Source organism: Parasteatoda tepidariorum, chromosome 3 (genome assembly GCF_982258835.1).
Source record: "Parasteatoda tepidariorum strain Cologne lab strain chromosome 3, Ptep-v5.0, whole genome shotgun sequence".
In the NCBI taxonomy this organism is placed as follows: domain Eukaryota; kingdom Metazoa; phylum Arthropoda; class Arachnida; order Araneae; family Theridiidae; genus Parasteatoda; species Parasteatoda tepidariorum.
Window position 1 is genome coordinate 65170617 of NC_141757.1, and position 16028 is coordinate 65186644.

The 16028-nt window shown below is 29.1% G+C and overlaps 1 protein-coding gene across 1 annotated transcript in view; it reads left to right on the top strand.

Moving 5' to 3' along the window:
- The window catches only part of LOC107442001 (tyrosine-protein kinase transmembrane receptor ROR2), a 233682-nt gene extending 219088 nt beyond the window's left edge, over positions 1 to 14594 (top strand). Inside the window, exons 8-11 of the mRNA XM_087159469.1 lie at positions 6269 to 6487; positions 8142 to 8442; positions 10455 to 10798; positions 11770 to 14594. Coding sequence (XP_087015595.1) covers positions 6269 to 6487; positions 8142 to 8442; positions 10455 to 10798; positions 11770 to 12521 — 1616 coding nt within the window. The 3' untranslated portion in view covers positions 12522 to 14594. The remainder of the gene's footprint in view (positions 1 to 6268; positions 6488 to 8141; positions 8443 to 10454; positions 10799 to 11769) is intronic.
- Positions 14595 to 16028: the final 1434 nt, after the last annotated feature.

The following is a 16028-nucleotide window of genomic DNA, read 5'->3' on the forward strand; positions in this document are numbered from 1 at the left end:
CCCCGCCGACCGAAGACTCCCCGTGTAGTAAAATGGTGACCGATGCACGTTAAATCTGTCGAGTAACAAAGTCCGCCATGTTCCCATAAATCAATACCTCTAGGGGTACTGATTCAGGAGTTTCCTTGTCTTCTGGATTGGTTCAAAATTACAAGGCTACGGAGTTGAATACTAGTAGTCGTAATCCCAAAATTGGGTCGGCTATTCAACGACGATAATATAATATAATATAAAATATATCAGCAATTTTATGTATATACTAGAACATCTAAAGTCTTGTTGATTGCGACGTCGAAAGTCGGGGGACAGCTGATACTTTCAAGGACCTCTCAATAAATCAAGACATTTTAGATCATAAATTTTAGCACTGGAGTTCTTAAACGGAATTGTGGTATAAATTTATGTTTTATGTAAACGCAATTAAGTGAAAACCAAATTCCTAATCAAACTGTCGAGTCAAATGAGTTGAAACCTTTCTTTGGACAAGATTTTTAACTTTTTAGTCTAGGATAACAACAAAATGTGTGAAAATAATTATTTACTGTTGAAGCAAATCGAATCAACAGAATCTATCTATCTTGTTTTAATGCATGTCAAAATTGAAAAGAGAAATTTAAACCACCTGTTATAATGTTTCTCTAAAAACGATTTATTTTACTTCATCTTTTTAGTTCACCGTTTAATTATCATATTCATTTTCTTCTGTTCTTAAAGTAACTAGAAACAGTCGACTTGTTTCCTTTTAGTTCTGGCTGTAACTATCTCATTTTTAATTTCTTTTTAGAAATTCAGATTTTTCTTACAAAGTTATATTAAGCTAATTGGAAATAAAATTTTATACCTCTGTTAAACTTAGGCGTCTGCTCGAATACCTTTAAAATTTACTTTAAGACAATAAGCTCATAATTTGTTTTTGAAAACTAGTTTTAATTAAATTCCGTAAGTAAAGTAATAAATTGGTGCATTTTTTAAATGGGAGAAAAGTAAGTTTATCTATTCATTAATGTATACATTAATATACATTTTCGCATTAATTAAGCATTATAAAACACTTCGTTAAAAAATAAAAATAAAAATATAAAAACATGCATATCTTAATTTTTGATCAAACTTTATGATGAATTTTCAAGGTGATAAAAGCTAAGCAAATAGAATTACCATATGACATATTATTTGTCTACGAAAAAACGAAACGTAACGAAAAAAATTAAAGTAATTTCTTGGAAATGTAATTAATTAAAACGTAGGTGAAATATTTTTCATTATAATATTATCTAGCTGTAATGATAGTTTTATTTAAATTTAATTAATACTTATATTTCTTTTCAGTTATAATAACGGGAACTAATATTTTTTTTTCAGAAAGAAATTACATATTCTAAGAAATATTAATTAAGTTTCAAATTAATGGTTATTCTTTGTCGAAATTTTATTTTCTTACTTACTTAATATATATGAATGCTAAAGAATATTTTCTAAGGTATACTGAAGAATTAAATTCTGCTATTATTTTCTTTTTAAATGTATTTTTTTTAAGTTTCCTTTCATTTACTCAAATTTTAAAGTAAAATAAAAACAAACGATAAGTATATTTCATTCTATATTTAATTTACAATACCTTTTTTTATCTAATCTAGATTTTAAATTCAAAATGAATTTATTAAAGTGATAGTTAATGATTTTTTTTATCTATTGCTTATACTTCACATAATGTAAGTAACAATAGCGTTTTATAATGTAAAAAAAAAACAAGCGTTATTCTTAATTTAAAAATTATTGTCATACATATTTAACAGTTTGTTATTTTTTTAAACAAGCTTTAAATCCGTAGAATATACACACTAAAGTAATGTTTAGAAACAAAGTACTTATTAGTATTTTATGTTCTTGAAAATCCTTATTTTTTATAATTTTGATTCCATGTTAAATAAAAGTTTTGCATCAAAATAATTGTTTTTTTTTTATAGTAATTTCTGAAAAACATTTTGTAAATTTTCCTCTGAAATTGAAATTTATTATAAAAGAACAATAATATTTATAATTACTTTGCTTTTTATTCTTTATTGCAAGGTGTATGACAATAAAAAATATATAATGTTTAAATAATACAATGTTTTGATTAATTAGCATTAAAGGAAACGTTATAATTTAAAATTAATCGTTGAAAAATTTATATATGTGGTAAGACTTCACATTTAATTAAAACCTTATCTTAAGTTGTTGTTTTCTTAAATAATTAATTACTTTCAACAATTTTCGAATAATTGTTTATATATTTTTTCAATTTTGTAACAGCGAGTGATTGGTTATCTTCAATTGTTTTAAGAATATATCTTCTATGCTTTCATTTAATAAAAAAAAGACTGGTGGTGGTAGCTTAGTGGCTAGAGAATCAGACTCCGATCCAGGGGGACTGAGGTTCGATCTTTGACACCGCTGAGACCTACCGAGTGCATGCGATATACGTACTCGTAAAATTTCTGAAATCCATAAGTCCAGCGGTCGGTCGCTGACCAGGTCCATGGGTACAGGAAACTGAGAAAAAAATTTCTCTCCTTTAGATCTATGTTTAAATTAAGGAAGTGGACTTGTAAATTAGTGGTTCTGCCCTCGATCCGTGGGTTTCTAAGCCAAGACATACTTTCACCCTTGTGGTGCTCTTATCAAATAAAAAACGCACCTTCCTGACTAAATATGCAAAAAGGCAAGTCGCTGGTAAGCTTGACATGACCAAGTGTCGTAGGAAACTACATTTAAAAAGGTTGGAATTAACTAAAACATCTTATTTTAGTTATCGTTGTAGCTATTCATAAGTGTAAACTATTTTAAAACATTATATAAAAGCCTCATTTTTAAAATGAATAATAATTTTATAAGTAGAATTATTCCTCAAAACGAACAAATATAAATGTTTCTTTCTTTTTCTTTGAAAAAAAAAAGAATAAATTGCAAAACGCATTGAAAATTTCCAATTGTAGTTGTCTGAATCAAAATACCTAGATTGATTGATTAATTGTTGTCACGTGACGATTGATTGATTGATTGTTGTCACATGACGTTGTGTCATGTGACAACAAGACTAGGGGAGAGTTTGTAATTAAAAGCCGGACATGGCATTTTTGGCTGAACTACTGTTGCTATCAATCATAAATCTAAACACCGTACTACTATTTTTTTTGTTGGCTTTTTTAAAAGCATGATTAGAAAAGCTCTAATTTTTCCTACTTATTTACTGTAGTTTCTATTTGCTTGAAGATTATTAGTTTCAGGTTAATTCAACATCTGACAACGCCTTGCTTTCAGTCGCTAAAGCATTTTGTTAGAAATATGTTAGGCCTATTTTTCTATTAAATGGCATTGCTGGATAAATCCTGTTTTTTATCAGAGGGTGGCAACATTCCACAATACTCTAAGTCGAAATTCCTGGAAGGTTGCATATAGTGCTTGAACTGCAATTTGTGGACACAAGAAGCCTGTAGCATAGCAGAAAAAATTATCTAAGTTTTCTTTCTAAAATCTAATCTATTGACTTAAATTAGGAAGAATTCAAATAATATTTCTCATAATACTTAATTTTATTCTCCTGCACGTTTCTCAGTGTCGGATTAAAATAATATTTACTCGTTAACATAAATAAATATTTTAAAAAGAAAAAAGTGTTTTTTTTTGTTTTTTTAATTCTTTCTATATGTATCCAGTTTTATCCGACCAAGTCAAATCCAAAATTATAAATTTACCCTTCACTATATAGTTTTTTTTGGAGTAAAAAACTTTTATCTTTCAATTAAAATTTTAAAAAATATTATTTACGGAGTTTTTAAAAAATAAATAACCTTTAGTACCCTCTTTTGCCTATTTCCCCCCTATATGTTAATTTTTTGTTTTACTAAATGCAATAACTTCGTAATGATTAACTAAAAAGCGTATATTTTTCCCCCCTAAATTTTATAGAAAACAAATTACATCATGAAATGAAACAAATTAATATATATATTTAGCATAACATATTTTATAATTTTTCAGTGTTGTAAAATTTCTTACGCAAGAAAATTAAATAAAGGTTTTTATATACTTAAAAAAATTCGAAATTGAGCCAAGTTAATTAGATTTACTTTTGCATTAAATACTTTTACATACATATAAAATATTTTGAATTCGAGCAAATACTTTTGAAAAAATGCAGGCACTCATATAAAACGAATTATTACTTAATTTAGTCACTTAAATTTAAATGGTAGGTATAACTAATTTCATTTTACCTAGTATACACTGTTAGAAATTTTTCGGGAAAAATTGTTAAATTACATTTTATTTAGTTTTTATCTTACCATATTCAAGCAAAATATAGAAATAACCATAAATAAAATAATATTAAAATTTTTAACTGTGAGAAAAGCGTTTATTAACTGGTATCACCTAATGCGGTTAAACAACCAGAATTTTTCGCATCAACTAGTCTCACCTAATTAAGCCTCTTAGTTCCTTGCATCTGGTTATATTTTATAGCCGAGAGAACAAATCTGTCTGTCTCATGACCGAGAAAACGTGGGTTGGAGCCCCAGCGTTAACACCACATTATTTCTTACATTGTCTTCTCATGAAGAATTTCCAGTGTCCTGCTTTCCCTACTGTGAGACCCTGAACTATTATAATACGATACTCTCATTCACTAATAGATTGCAGCACTATAAAGCTGCTTGACATAAAAAAAAGTCTAGCATTTCCCAACTTTTACGATAGGTGAAACAACCATATTCCACTGTTAATTTGATAAAACACAACCTGACTCCTTACGATACTCTCATTCACGACTAGATTGTAGCACTATAAAGCGCCTTAACATAAAAAAAAGTCTAGCATTTCCCAACTTTTACGATAGGTGAAAAAACATATTCCACTGTTAATTTGATAAAACACAACCTGACTCCTTACGATACTCTCATTCACGACTAGATTGTAGCACTATAAAGCTCCTTGACATAAAAAAAAGTCTAGCATTTCCCAACTTTTACGATAGGTGAAAAAACATATTCCACTGTTAATTTGATAAAACACAACCTGACTCCTTACGATACTCTCATTCACGACTAGATTGTAGCACTATAAAGCTCCTTGACATAAAAAAAAAGTCTAGAATTTCCCAACTTTTACGATAGGTGAAAAAACATATTCCACTGTAAATTTGATAAAGCACAACCTGACTCCTTACGATACTCTCATTCACGACTAGATTGTAGCACTATAAAGCTCCTTGACATAAAAAAAAGTCTAGCATTTCCCAACTTTTACGATAGGTGAAAAAACATATTCCACTGTAAATTTGATAAAGCACAACCTGACTCCTTACGATACTCTCATTCACGACTAGATTGTAGCACTATAAAGCTCCTTGACATAAAAAAAAGTCTAGCATTTCCCAACTTTTACGATAGGTGAAAAAACATATTCCACTGTTAATTTGATAAAACACAACCTGACTCCTATCCACTACCCAACAAAAAACCTAGCTCCAATTTTCAGTTAAATTTCTTTTTTACGGTTTTGAAATGGTTAAAAAACCATTAGTTTTGCACTCGCGGTATTTTAACCATATTGATTCTTAACGGTTTCAAAACCGTAAAAGTAAAAACTGTTTCTCACAGTTAATTAGATAGACAGCCTGCTGCCGGTTATTTTACCGTAACTTTAGAATGAAACTTCTAATAGAGTATTATATTTTGCTGAATCCGGAACGGGTGTCAAAAATGAAACTTATTCCTTAAAAAATTTATATTTTCCTGAATTATTGCTTTAATAATTAATATAAAACAACTTAATTCAGCCAATGTGCGTTGTCAGAGGAATTCAGTAATAAGATAAACGCTCCAAGAAGAGACTGAAACTGTTTTTACGGATATGAAAAATAATGGTGCATTATTTCGAGCATTTTACATCCTAACATTGAGAATTTACAGAATGAATAGATGTATTTAATTAAAGCCTTTTCAGCAACGCTTTTAAACTTTTTGCTTAAATATTTAAATTTTGCCATCATTGGTTGATCTTGTATTGATACATATAATTTTTAAAATCAATCAAAATATGCTATAATCAGTTTTTATTTAACTGTTTAACGTAATGCTAATTTTAGCAATTTTTTTACTCACATCTTTTAATTTGTTACCAAACAATCCAAACCTTAGTACTAAAGTTATCAAAAATGTTTTTTTTTTCATATTATATCGCAGCTTATTTAGCTATACTTTACTATTTTCTTCTTATCTCTCAGAAGCAACTTGTTACGAGGGTAGAGGAGAAAACTACAGGGGACCTGTTTCTCACACACTATCTTCCCATCAGTGTCAAAGCTGGAGTCCGGTAGCAGAATTCGAAGAGCTATCAGGAGGGCATAACTACTGTCGTAATCCAGGCGGACATGAGACACAGCCATGGTGTTTTATACTTGACCCACATATGAGGAAAGAAATCTGTGACATTCCTCGCTGTAGTGAGTAGTATTTATTTACAAACATTTATAAGGAAAAAATTTATGAGATTTCTTGCAGAAGGAAATAAAATTTACATGTAAATGTTGAGCATGGGAATTTGCTGACTGCAGTTTAAAAGTGACTGTATTGTTGTAACTACTGCTTTTAAATCATAGTTGAAACAAAAAAGTTTGGTAATGTTTTTTTTAAATGATGACTTGTTATCTACATTGTTATCAATGTTTTACGTACTTAAGGTATTAGTTTACAATGGAAAACAGCGTCCTGAAAAAAAATAATAAAAATTAGTTAGAGATTATTATAATTTTTTTGTCAAAACAAACTCATACTAAAGAGTAATATGTTCTGAATGACGAGAAATTTTTTAATTAATTTGTGTTATTTGCACTTAATTGGCTCTTACTTGCAGATCTACAATAAGATTTAGAATAGCGGTTCCCAATTTTTTTTGATCTATGGGACTTTAAATGATCCTACTACTTTTAACGGAACCGGGATTTTTTAAATAAGGACAATTGTAAACGTATAATCAAAGAAGGACTACTAATTATTTTGAAAACATTTATTGTGAATAAGGAAATTTTTTCATTGCTCTATCAATAATATTTTCAAGATTGATTTTATGGCAGACAGCTGAATTCGCGTGGCTGAAGTGTTCTAGTTCTGAATTAGCTATAATTGTTTTTGGTAAAATGAAAAAGTCAAAAAACTCTTAAAAATATTAAGAATGGATATCAGAAAAATTCGAATTGAAAAATTTGTCTAAAAGAAACTCTTGAATTGAAAAATTCGATGATAAATATTAATACATTTTTTTTATAAATGCATATCCATTTCATAGTTTATTTTATGTTTTATCTATAGAATAAATGTTCTATATATGTTTTTAAATTTTGATGTTTTTCACCTTGCAATTTGCTTAAATAACTAAAAATAACCAATATATACATCAATGGTTTATTGATTAGATAAAAATACACTTTGAAATTTTCAAACCCCTGTGATCTTCTAAGGAACCCTCCGCGGAACACCTTTTTGGAACCGCTGGTTTAGAACAACACAATGACGTATGAATCGATATTTACTCGGTATTCCGAGAAAAACTAGAAGGAAAATGGCATAGGTGACAGCAAATAAAAGTTTTTGATATAAAGCATAATAAGGCATAATAACATATTTGATAAAAAAAGCCCAATTCTAAATGATATGATGTTAAACACTTATGAATTAGAGAATTGTGAACTATGAGAGAAAAATACACAAAGAGTGGGAATCAGAAGGGAAGAGCATGAGATCAAAATTTTTGAAAACACTTTGAGACGACCTTTATCCAGCAATAGATTGATAAATTGTTAAGGATAATGGTCACGATGACTTTTTTTATCGTTATACCAAATCTCCATTTTTTACCCAATTTACTTTCGTATTAGGTAAAAAATATATAACTTGCAGCATACATTGTCTAAAGTCAAATAAAACCAGAATTTTAAAAGATGTTTCTGACATTTATACCAAGATTTTTGCAACTTCCATTTCTAAGTTTTCGTTGCATAGCATCAAAACAAGTTCATATAAAAAAAAAGTGTTCAAACTTTTAAACTCTAAAATTTTTTTCATGATGCATTTCTTCTACATAAGCTATTCATTTTTTAGGTGAGCATGCTTGGCTCTATATTTTGCTACCTTCTCTGCTGGCAGTTATCCTTGTGGGCGGCATTTTTGGATTGTGGTGTAAGAAACAGCGTAGTAAGACCTGCACATCGAAACTGTCCCCTCATAGTACTTCAGCACAGCTTATACCCATTCATCATCAAAATTCCAGCCACTCACACACCCAACAGATTGAAATGCAAAAGTTTTTACCCCGCATACCTCTCGGGATCCATGAAGTATCGCCACAGTCTATTCATTTTTTACACGAGCTTGGCGACGGAATTTATGGAAAAGTGTTTCGGTAAGTTGACACTCTAACAGAACCTCACTTTAAACTCTCATACTTTCGCCGTAGTTGATCATGCAACTTTCGACTTTGAGAATTTATATCTAAAATAATCCATTTTCATTTTAGTATTTTTTTTTAAAAAAACTGCAATTGCGCTCAAACTATTTTTAACCTATCAAATAGTGCATATAAGAATTTACATGGCAATTCTGTATGATGAACTTTTTGGCGTATAAATCAGTCATAGTAAGTAAATATCTAGATACAAGCTATTTATAAGTCGGCAAAAAATAAAGTGTGTGCAAAGCAATGTCAAAAATTTAAATCAATCTAAGCCTTATTTTTTTTCTAATAATGTTTAAATTTTTACTAAGTTAGTCTTTTTATTTAACAAAGTGGTTATGCAATTTTAACAATGCAACAAATTATAGACTAAATTACTAATAGAATTTTGTTGAATTTTAAAAATTTTGATCATTGAAAATTTAATGTCACAAAAAAACAATTGAGTAGTTTTTTATTAATTAATTAACTATATCCATTCGATTATAAGACACGTGTATGCTTTTCTTTTTATGATTATTTTCATAGGCCATAAGAATTTTTTATTTAATCGAATTGTATTTAATAAAAGACGTATATTATTGTTCAACGGATTTTTTTTTGGTCCCCCCTACCAGCTCAGCGTCTGAAAACCGGTTTGCGGCTCCGCGCAGAAAAAACTGTGTTTGGATAATTTAAATAATTGATAGAACTACATGAATAATTTATAAAAACTACCCATTTTATGTATTTCAAAGTCAGCTTTTTAGCACTGGAACGACGCAGTTTATTGTTTTAAAATTAAGTAATTCTTTTTACATTTACAATTAAAAATGCTAATCATTGTTATATTAAATAATTAAATTGATAATTTATTATAGCTAAAAACTTAGCCATGAAATCATTTTAGATAAACATGATTACTGTTTTTATGTAATTATCATTATTTCCCGCAAAAATATGGAGAAAAATAAGTAAAAAAAATATCTTTGAGAAGCTAAACCCCTGACAAAACAATTATAGCAATTTTTTTCTGATAATGATATGCCCGTTTAACTTTAAGTTTTTTTTTCAGAACTTTAAGTCTCAAAAAAACTTATTTTTAGTCAGAAAAAAGGGTTACTCTTGATATAACAATTTAATTAATAATTATAACTAATTAATTATAGTATCTAAGATCTTTTTTAATCCTAGGGATCTTATTTTAATAAAAAAAAAAGATTAGATCTAAATTTTTTCAAGCTTATTTACTTATTCAATCGGCTTAACTTCCCTGCAACTTTGACCATGACATTTTTAGTTGTTATTTCGGTTTTTAAGCATGAAACTTTCCGAAAAGGCTGCTATAGACGAAGATGCAGTTAATTTTGAATATCAAATGTATCAATAACCAATAATGTTGTGTCCGAAACATCTGTCTACCTTTTAACGATCTTATAAAGATTCCAGGCTTCATTGTCAAAAATACTGAAAAAATATTTAATTAATATTTTTTTCTCCTTTTAACACTAATTTTTAAATTTTAATCTTTATTTCTTCACATTCTTATTATTTTAAAATTTATACCCTTAGTATTCTTATAAAAAGGCAATGCTTTCCGCATTTGTGCCAGGTGTTCATGGAGGTTAAAACTAGGATTTTGTAACGAACGGCATGATCGTGACAAATTGTGATTGTGTAAATTTGGTCAGCATTCACTACGCATACTTTCCATGCAAGCTATTATGTGCCCATCGATCTCAAACTAGTTGGGGTCTAAACCTTCTCTGAGGATGGAACTTCTGAAGTATTTGCAAATTTAAACAAACCGGTTAATATATGCAACTGAATACTAATTCTTACTGACTAAATGATTAAACAATTCTTATTGCCTGACTAAATTTAATGCTTACAATTAATTTAAAAAAAATTAACGAGTTAAGCGATAAACTGTAAAATTCCTTTTCATCTTGACTAACTCATAATTCATGCATTACTTTCAGGGGTGAAATGCATCATCCGCGTTCAACATCGGGGACAACAATAATATCTCCTGTTGCGATCAAGACTCTAAAAGAAGGATCTTCTGCGCAAACCAGACAAGAATTTTGCAGAGAAATCGAAACTGTTGCAAGTTTGCAACATCCCAATGTTGTGTGCTTGGTTGCTGTTTCTATTAGAGAAGAACCTTTATGCATGCTGTTTGAGTATATGTTTCAGTGCGATCTGCACGAGTTTTTATTAATTCATTCTCCACATTCAGATGTATCAGCCAGAAGTGATGACGGAACGCCACAAATCTTGGAATTATCAGACTTTTTGGCAATATCAATGCAAATCGCATCAGGTAAGGTGAATAAATATTATTTAAATTAACAGAAACTAAAATTTTTAATCTTAGTTATAGGACCTCCTTTTTAAATTCAGGAATATATCATCTAAGTACTTTCCTGGGAAATATGCAGACTTGTCTTTTCTTGTCGCAAGATAGTTCCTATGATTTATTTTTTCGCGTCAACTCTTTTAAAACATTACATATTTTGCATCTAAATCAATTTTTTGAGCTTTTAAAACTTTGAAATTTTCTTTCACTCTGTTTTCATAATTTAAATTTTATTAATCTGTATTTAATAAACGATGGTAATCCATTTCGAATGCATTTTAAATCGTTAGGAGATGAGTACAATCAGGACAGTGTGAAAAAAAATGGAGAAAAAAAATTTTAAAAAAGCAAAAACGCAACAATGTTAGATCACTATGATTGGAATTTTTATACGACATTTATCTTCTCCAATTTTATGGAAAAATGCAAACTGTGAAATTAATTGTTTCATAAATGCTTCCTCTAATCACTAAGAATCTAAATAGCTCGTGCATTTTCTTTAGACATGCACTATTTTGTGTCTAAGTTACATAGCATTGTAGAAAACCTGTTTGAAGCATAAGAAAGCATCATAGGCTAAATTTTGGAACTGGAACTCAGAGAACTAATGTGTAATCCCAGCGAACTCCAAGTATAACTTAATCTGGCCTTGGTTGAACAAAATTTACTTTTTAATGTAAGCCAATTCGTTGAATCATAAATTTCATGAATCTGTAAGTTATGAAAATTACATTTCATACTCTTTCCCTTAAATCTAATCTATACCATTGGTTCTACTCTTCCTTTAGTCCCCTCATAATTGATTTTATTATCGATTTGTATTAATAGCATTTACTATGATAAATTCATTAAATGGAAAATATTAGTGTACTTTTTAATTTTTTTGTCAGTTTGCTTATAAAAAAGTTTGTTAAGTTAAATTTTTGCTTCAATAGGCATGGAGTACCTTTCAAGCAAGCGATACATTCATCGTGACTTAGCCGCTCGAAACTGCCTCGTGTCCGTTGAAACAGCACCAACGAGCTTATCTCAATCATGTCTGACCGGTGGTTCAACTTCCCTCATGGACAATATCTTAGTGAAAATTTCCGATCTTGGTGTCAGCAGGCACAGTTGTGCGAAAGAATATTTCAGGATTCGAAACACTTTGCTCCCTGTTCGATGGATGGCTCCAGAATCCTTGTTATATGGCACATTTACCACGGAAAGTGATGTATGGTCATATGGCGTTCTGTTGTGGGAAATTTTCAGCTATGGTATAAGACCTTACTTTAATTGCGACAATCAAGAAGTAATAGATCTTGTTTGTACGCACCAACTTCTTCCAAGGCCCGAATATTGTCCGCCGTTTGTGTATTCGATTATGAATGATTGCTGGCATGACACTCCTTCGCACAGACCAAACTTCAAAGAAATCTACAATAGATTGTGTTCGGTACAAACATTGCATGAGAGAACATTTAGCATTAGTCATTCTGTATTGACTCATAATAGCAGTCACCAAAGTAGTACAGGTCCGAGTAATAAGACATTATCCACTAATTTAAGTTGTGGAACTGGCAATATTCTGGTTAATGGAGCAACTGTAAGGCAAAATGGTGCTTTCCAGTTTTGTGGTACTGGCAATGGTTTCGTGTCAGCCAAAATGATACCTGCACATAGAACTCATCAATGTGAACAAGTGTGAAAAGTGTATGAATTCATTTGACAATGAGTTATTTTTTTCAACTGTCGTTGTGCCATGGAAAGACTGAAAACACATGATGAAATTATTGGCAAACAAATGTTTACAAACATGGTAACTTTTCAGTTGACATATAAATAAATGAGAATTAAAATCTCTTCGAAAAGATTTGCCACTAACGTTGTGAAATGATCATGCTGAATCATAAAGCTTGTCATTAGTCAGAAATCTTTAACGTCTTGACCAAACTAAAGAAAAACATCCCCTTTTCTTATAACATGAATATTAGTTTTCCGTTTCTTAACATACCTTATTGGTGTGGGGCATTGTCTTCATGTTAAATCAAATCAGTAGTAAACGGTAATAATAATTTCGAATTAATTGTCTGAAACCTTAATGAGGTATTTAGTTGAACCATGATATCGTGTAATCATATGTAAGATTTAACTTGCACGTTAATGTGGTTCAAACTAACGCCTTACTATGGTTACGGAAAATTTGCAAGCTAAAAGATCAAGCTACAATGTTTTAACAATGGAAGCTTTCAAACCATATTTAGACTTTTCTCATATGACTAGCAAAGTGGCGACTCATGGGTTGCGCGGATATGATAAAGTACTTATAGTTACTTAGTATGGATTACTTTACTACTGTAGAAAGCAAGCATTTCAGACAATACAGAGATCTTTAAGGCATACCATGACCTCTACAATAGTGAAAAAAATTTCAAAACTTATTTAACCTTATCTCAGATAACTGGGTCTTCAAGACAATTATTTGAAAAACAACCATGTTTGTACATTTTTGTTGGTAATAATTTCATTTTTTCTCTTTCTTGTATTTTACATATAGTCCAACGAAGGTACTGAAAAAAGGACCCTCATAATATCAGAAATCATTTTTTAAAAAAATATTCATCGTGTTCTTAAAAGTTTAGCATTCTTCTGAGCTTGAACAAAAAGAAATGGTCCAAAATAATTTCATTCATAGAATGTATTGTTTATCATTGTTTAAAAATAGTGAAGTTAAGAATTTTGATTTTACACTAAAAAAATTTAAATTCTTTCAATTTTTATGCGAAGTAATTGTTGGAAATTCCGTGCATTTTTTAATATTCATTTCAAATATTACCAATATTAAATTTCAGCTTAAAGCGCTTCGGATTCCTTTCAAATCAAATGTTATATTCAAAATGTTCATCTCATTCTTTATTATACCCGTTCTTTGTTCGGTGGTGGAAATTGAAAGACAAATACTAACACAATTAATAAAGCTAAAATAATCAAATGACTTTTTTATTTATTTTTATTCATTTCCCTTCCCGGTGACTAAGCTAATACATTTAGCAAAACACGTTTTTAGTAGCTTATCCTTCAATAAAGATTAACTGATTAAAGATTTATATTTCAATTAGCATTTATTTCCAAAGTTATTCGAGCATCATTGGCGTCAAAAAATTGCATGAAGTTTTTTTACTTTTCTCCTAAAAGAATTAGTACCATTTCTCCATTAATTTGACTTCTAGTACTATAATATATTTTTTATTTCAATATGTGCCTATTACAGAAATTAATTAAGCATCTTTAGCATCAAAAATGGCATAACGAGTTTTTACATATATCTTAAACGAATTAGTGCCATTGCTTGGTTAATTTTGTTTTACAATACAAAACTTATTTTTTAATTTCATTTAGTTCATATTATCAAAATTAATTGAATAATTTTGGCATCAAAGTTGTATAGCGATTTTTGTATTTTTTTCTTTTTCAAAATGAATTATATCAATTTCTCTATTTCTTTTTTTTTTCAATAAGTAACTTTTTCTTTAAAGTATTTTCCATTACCAACATTAATCAAGCTTCATTGTCGTCAATAATTATATGGTGATTTTTTGCGTTTCTGCTACACGTGTTAGCACTATTTCTTCATTAATTTAGCAATTCAGTGCATATTTTTTCCTTCAATTTCCGTGAATTTTAAATTATAGCTATGCTGTTTAAGAATGTTGAAATATAAACACGTTTAAAAAGAATAACTATAAACAAAATTAACACGAGGATCGCTTTATAAATACTAATTTGGTATCGCAATCCGCCTATTCTAGAGCCCCTGAATTAGACTTGATAGTATAGGAGCCTTAGCCTATGCTACCACGTTCAAGTTCATCATTGAGTTTATCTGACATAACGAATAAAACTCCTGAGAGCTATAAGCTAGCAAACATCACAGACGTTATCTTAAACCCGAATCGTTTGCAGTTTAATTATTATCAACAGAGATTTCTAAACCAATGAAACAATTCCATTTTTAAACATTTATGCCAAACAATCTGATTTAAGTTTTTGAACAATTTTTTAGAATCGGGGGCTAAAATTACTCCTGTCCAAATTTTATGACGGTTCTTGAGTTGAAAGAGTGATACACGCAGAGACTCATTTTATTATTATAGATATATTTTTTTTAAAAAAAACTTATGTTAATAATATAATTTTGAATGTTTGTACCGAATGAATTACATTTTGTACTTAATTTCGCTCAATTTTGAAATATTTTACATAACTGTCTTAGAGTATGAGCAAGTATTATTCAAATAAAATAAATTTTTACAGTATTTTTAAATCGGCTTTTGATAAGTAAAATGCACGAAACTTTCAATAATACTATTTAACAATGTATTAAATTAGATTTATTTTTTAGTTATATTTAAAATTTATAAAAACAAAAAGTTGCTTCAATTTTGCACTTTTGATTTTTTTTTAAAAAAAACATGTGTTTACGGTGTTTAAATATGAGTAACGATAAACTTTTAATAGCCATATATTCAAGACTATGCAATGTGTATAAACTATTTATATTCAGATATTGCAATGGTGCTTATGTATAAATCTATGTTCACATAGTCTTAAGACCAAAAAAAAGTGTACATTTGAGAAACTCGCATTTTCCCTGAATGCGGGTACACGAAATAAGCAAGTTTTCTTTTTCATATTATTTTATGGAAAAAACATTATTTCAGTAAAATTAAGATGCAAAATATCTCACTTTACATTAGATTAGTAAACTGCAATATCTTTGGGGTTACACATAATTTCAAATTTCACACTGACTTTAAAATAACTATAAACTTTCTTTTACGTGTTTTTAAACTTCTTTTGATGTAGATTAGCAATTTCTCTCATTCCATTAGCTGAGTACGTAGTTGTGATTATTAATAGTTTATTGTTTTGATGTTGTGTGATGTTAGACTATATAGTACTTATAAAATAATTTACTTAATTTTTGTGCCATATATCTCGCCTATAATTAATTGCTGTGTATTAGCTTGTTTATGTACGCTTCTTATGTGTGTTGATGTATAGTTTGTTTATATTTTCTATGGATTCAAAGATTTCTTTTACATATCAAATTAAACGAAAAAACCTTTTCAATAAAAACATCCTTAATCCTTTTCTGGTTGTTAACACGTGATCATTCAATATTTCGCATGTTTACTAAAAACTAGAGCTATTT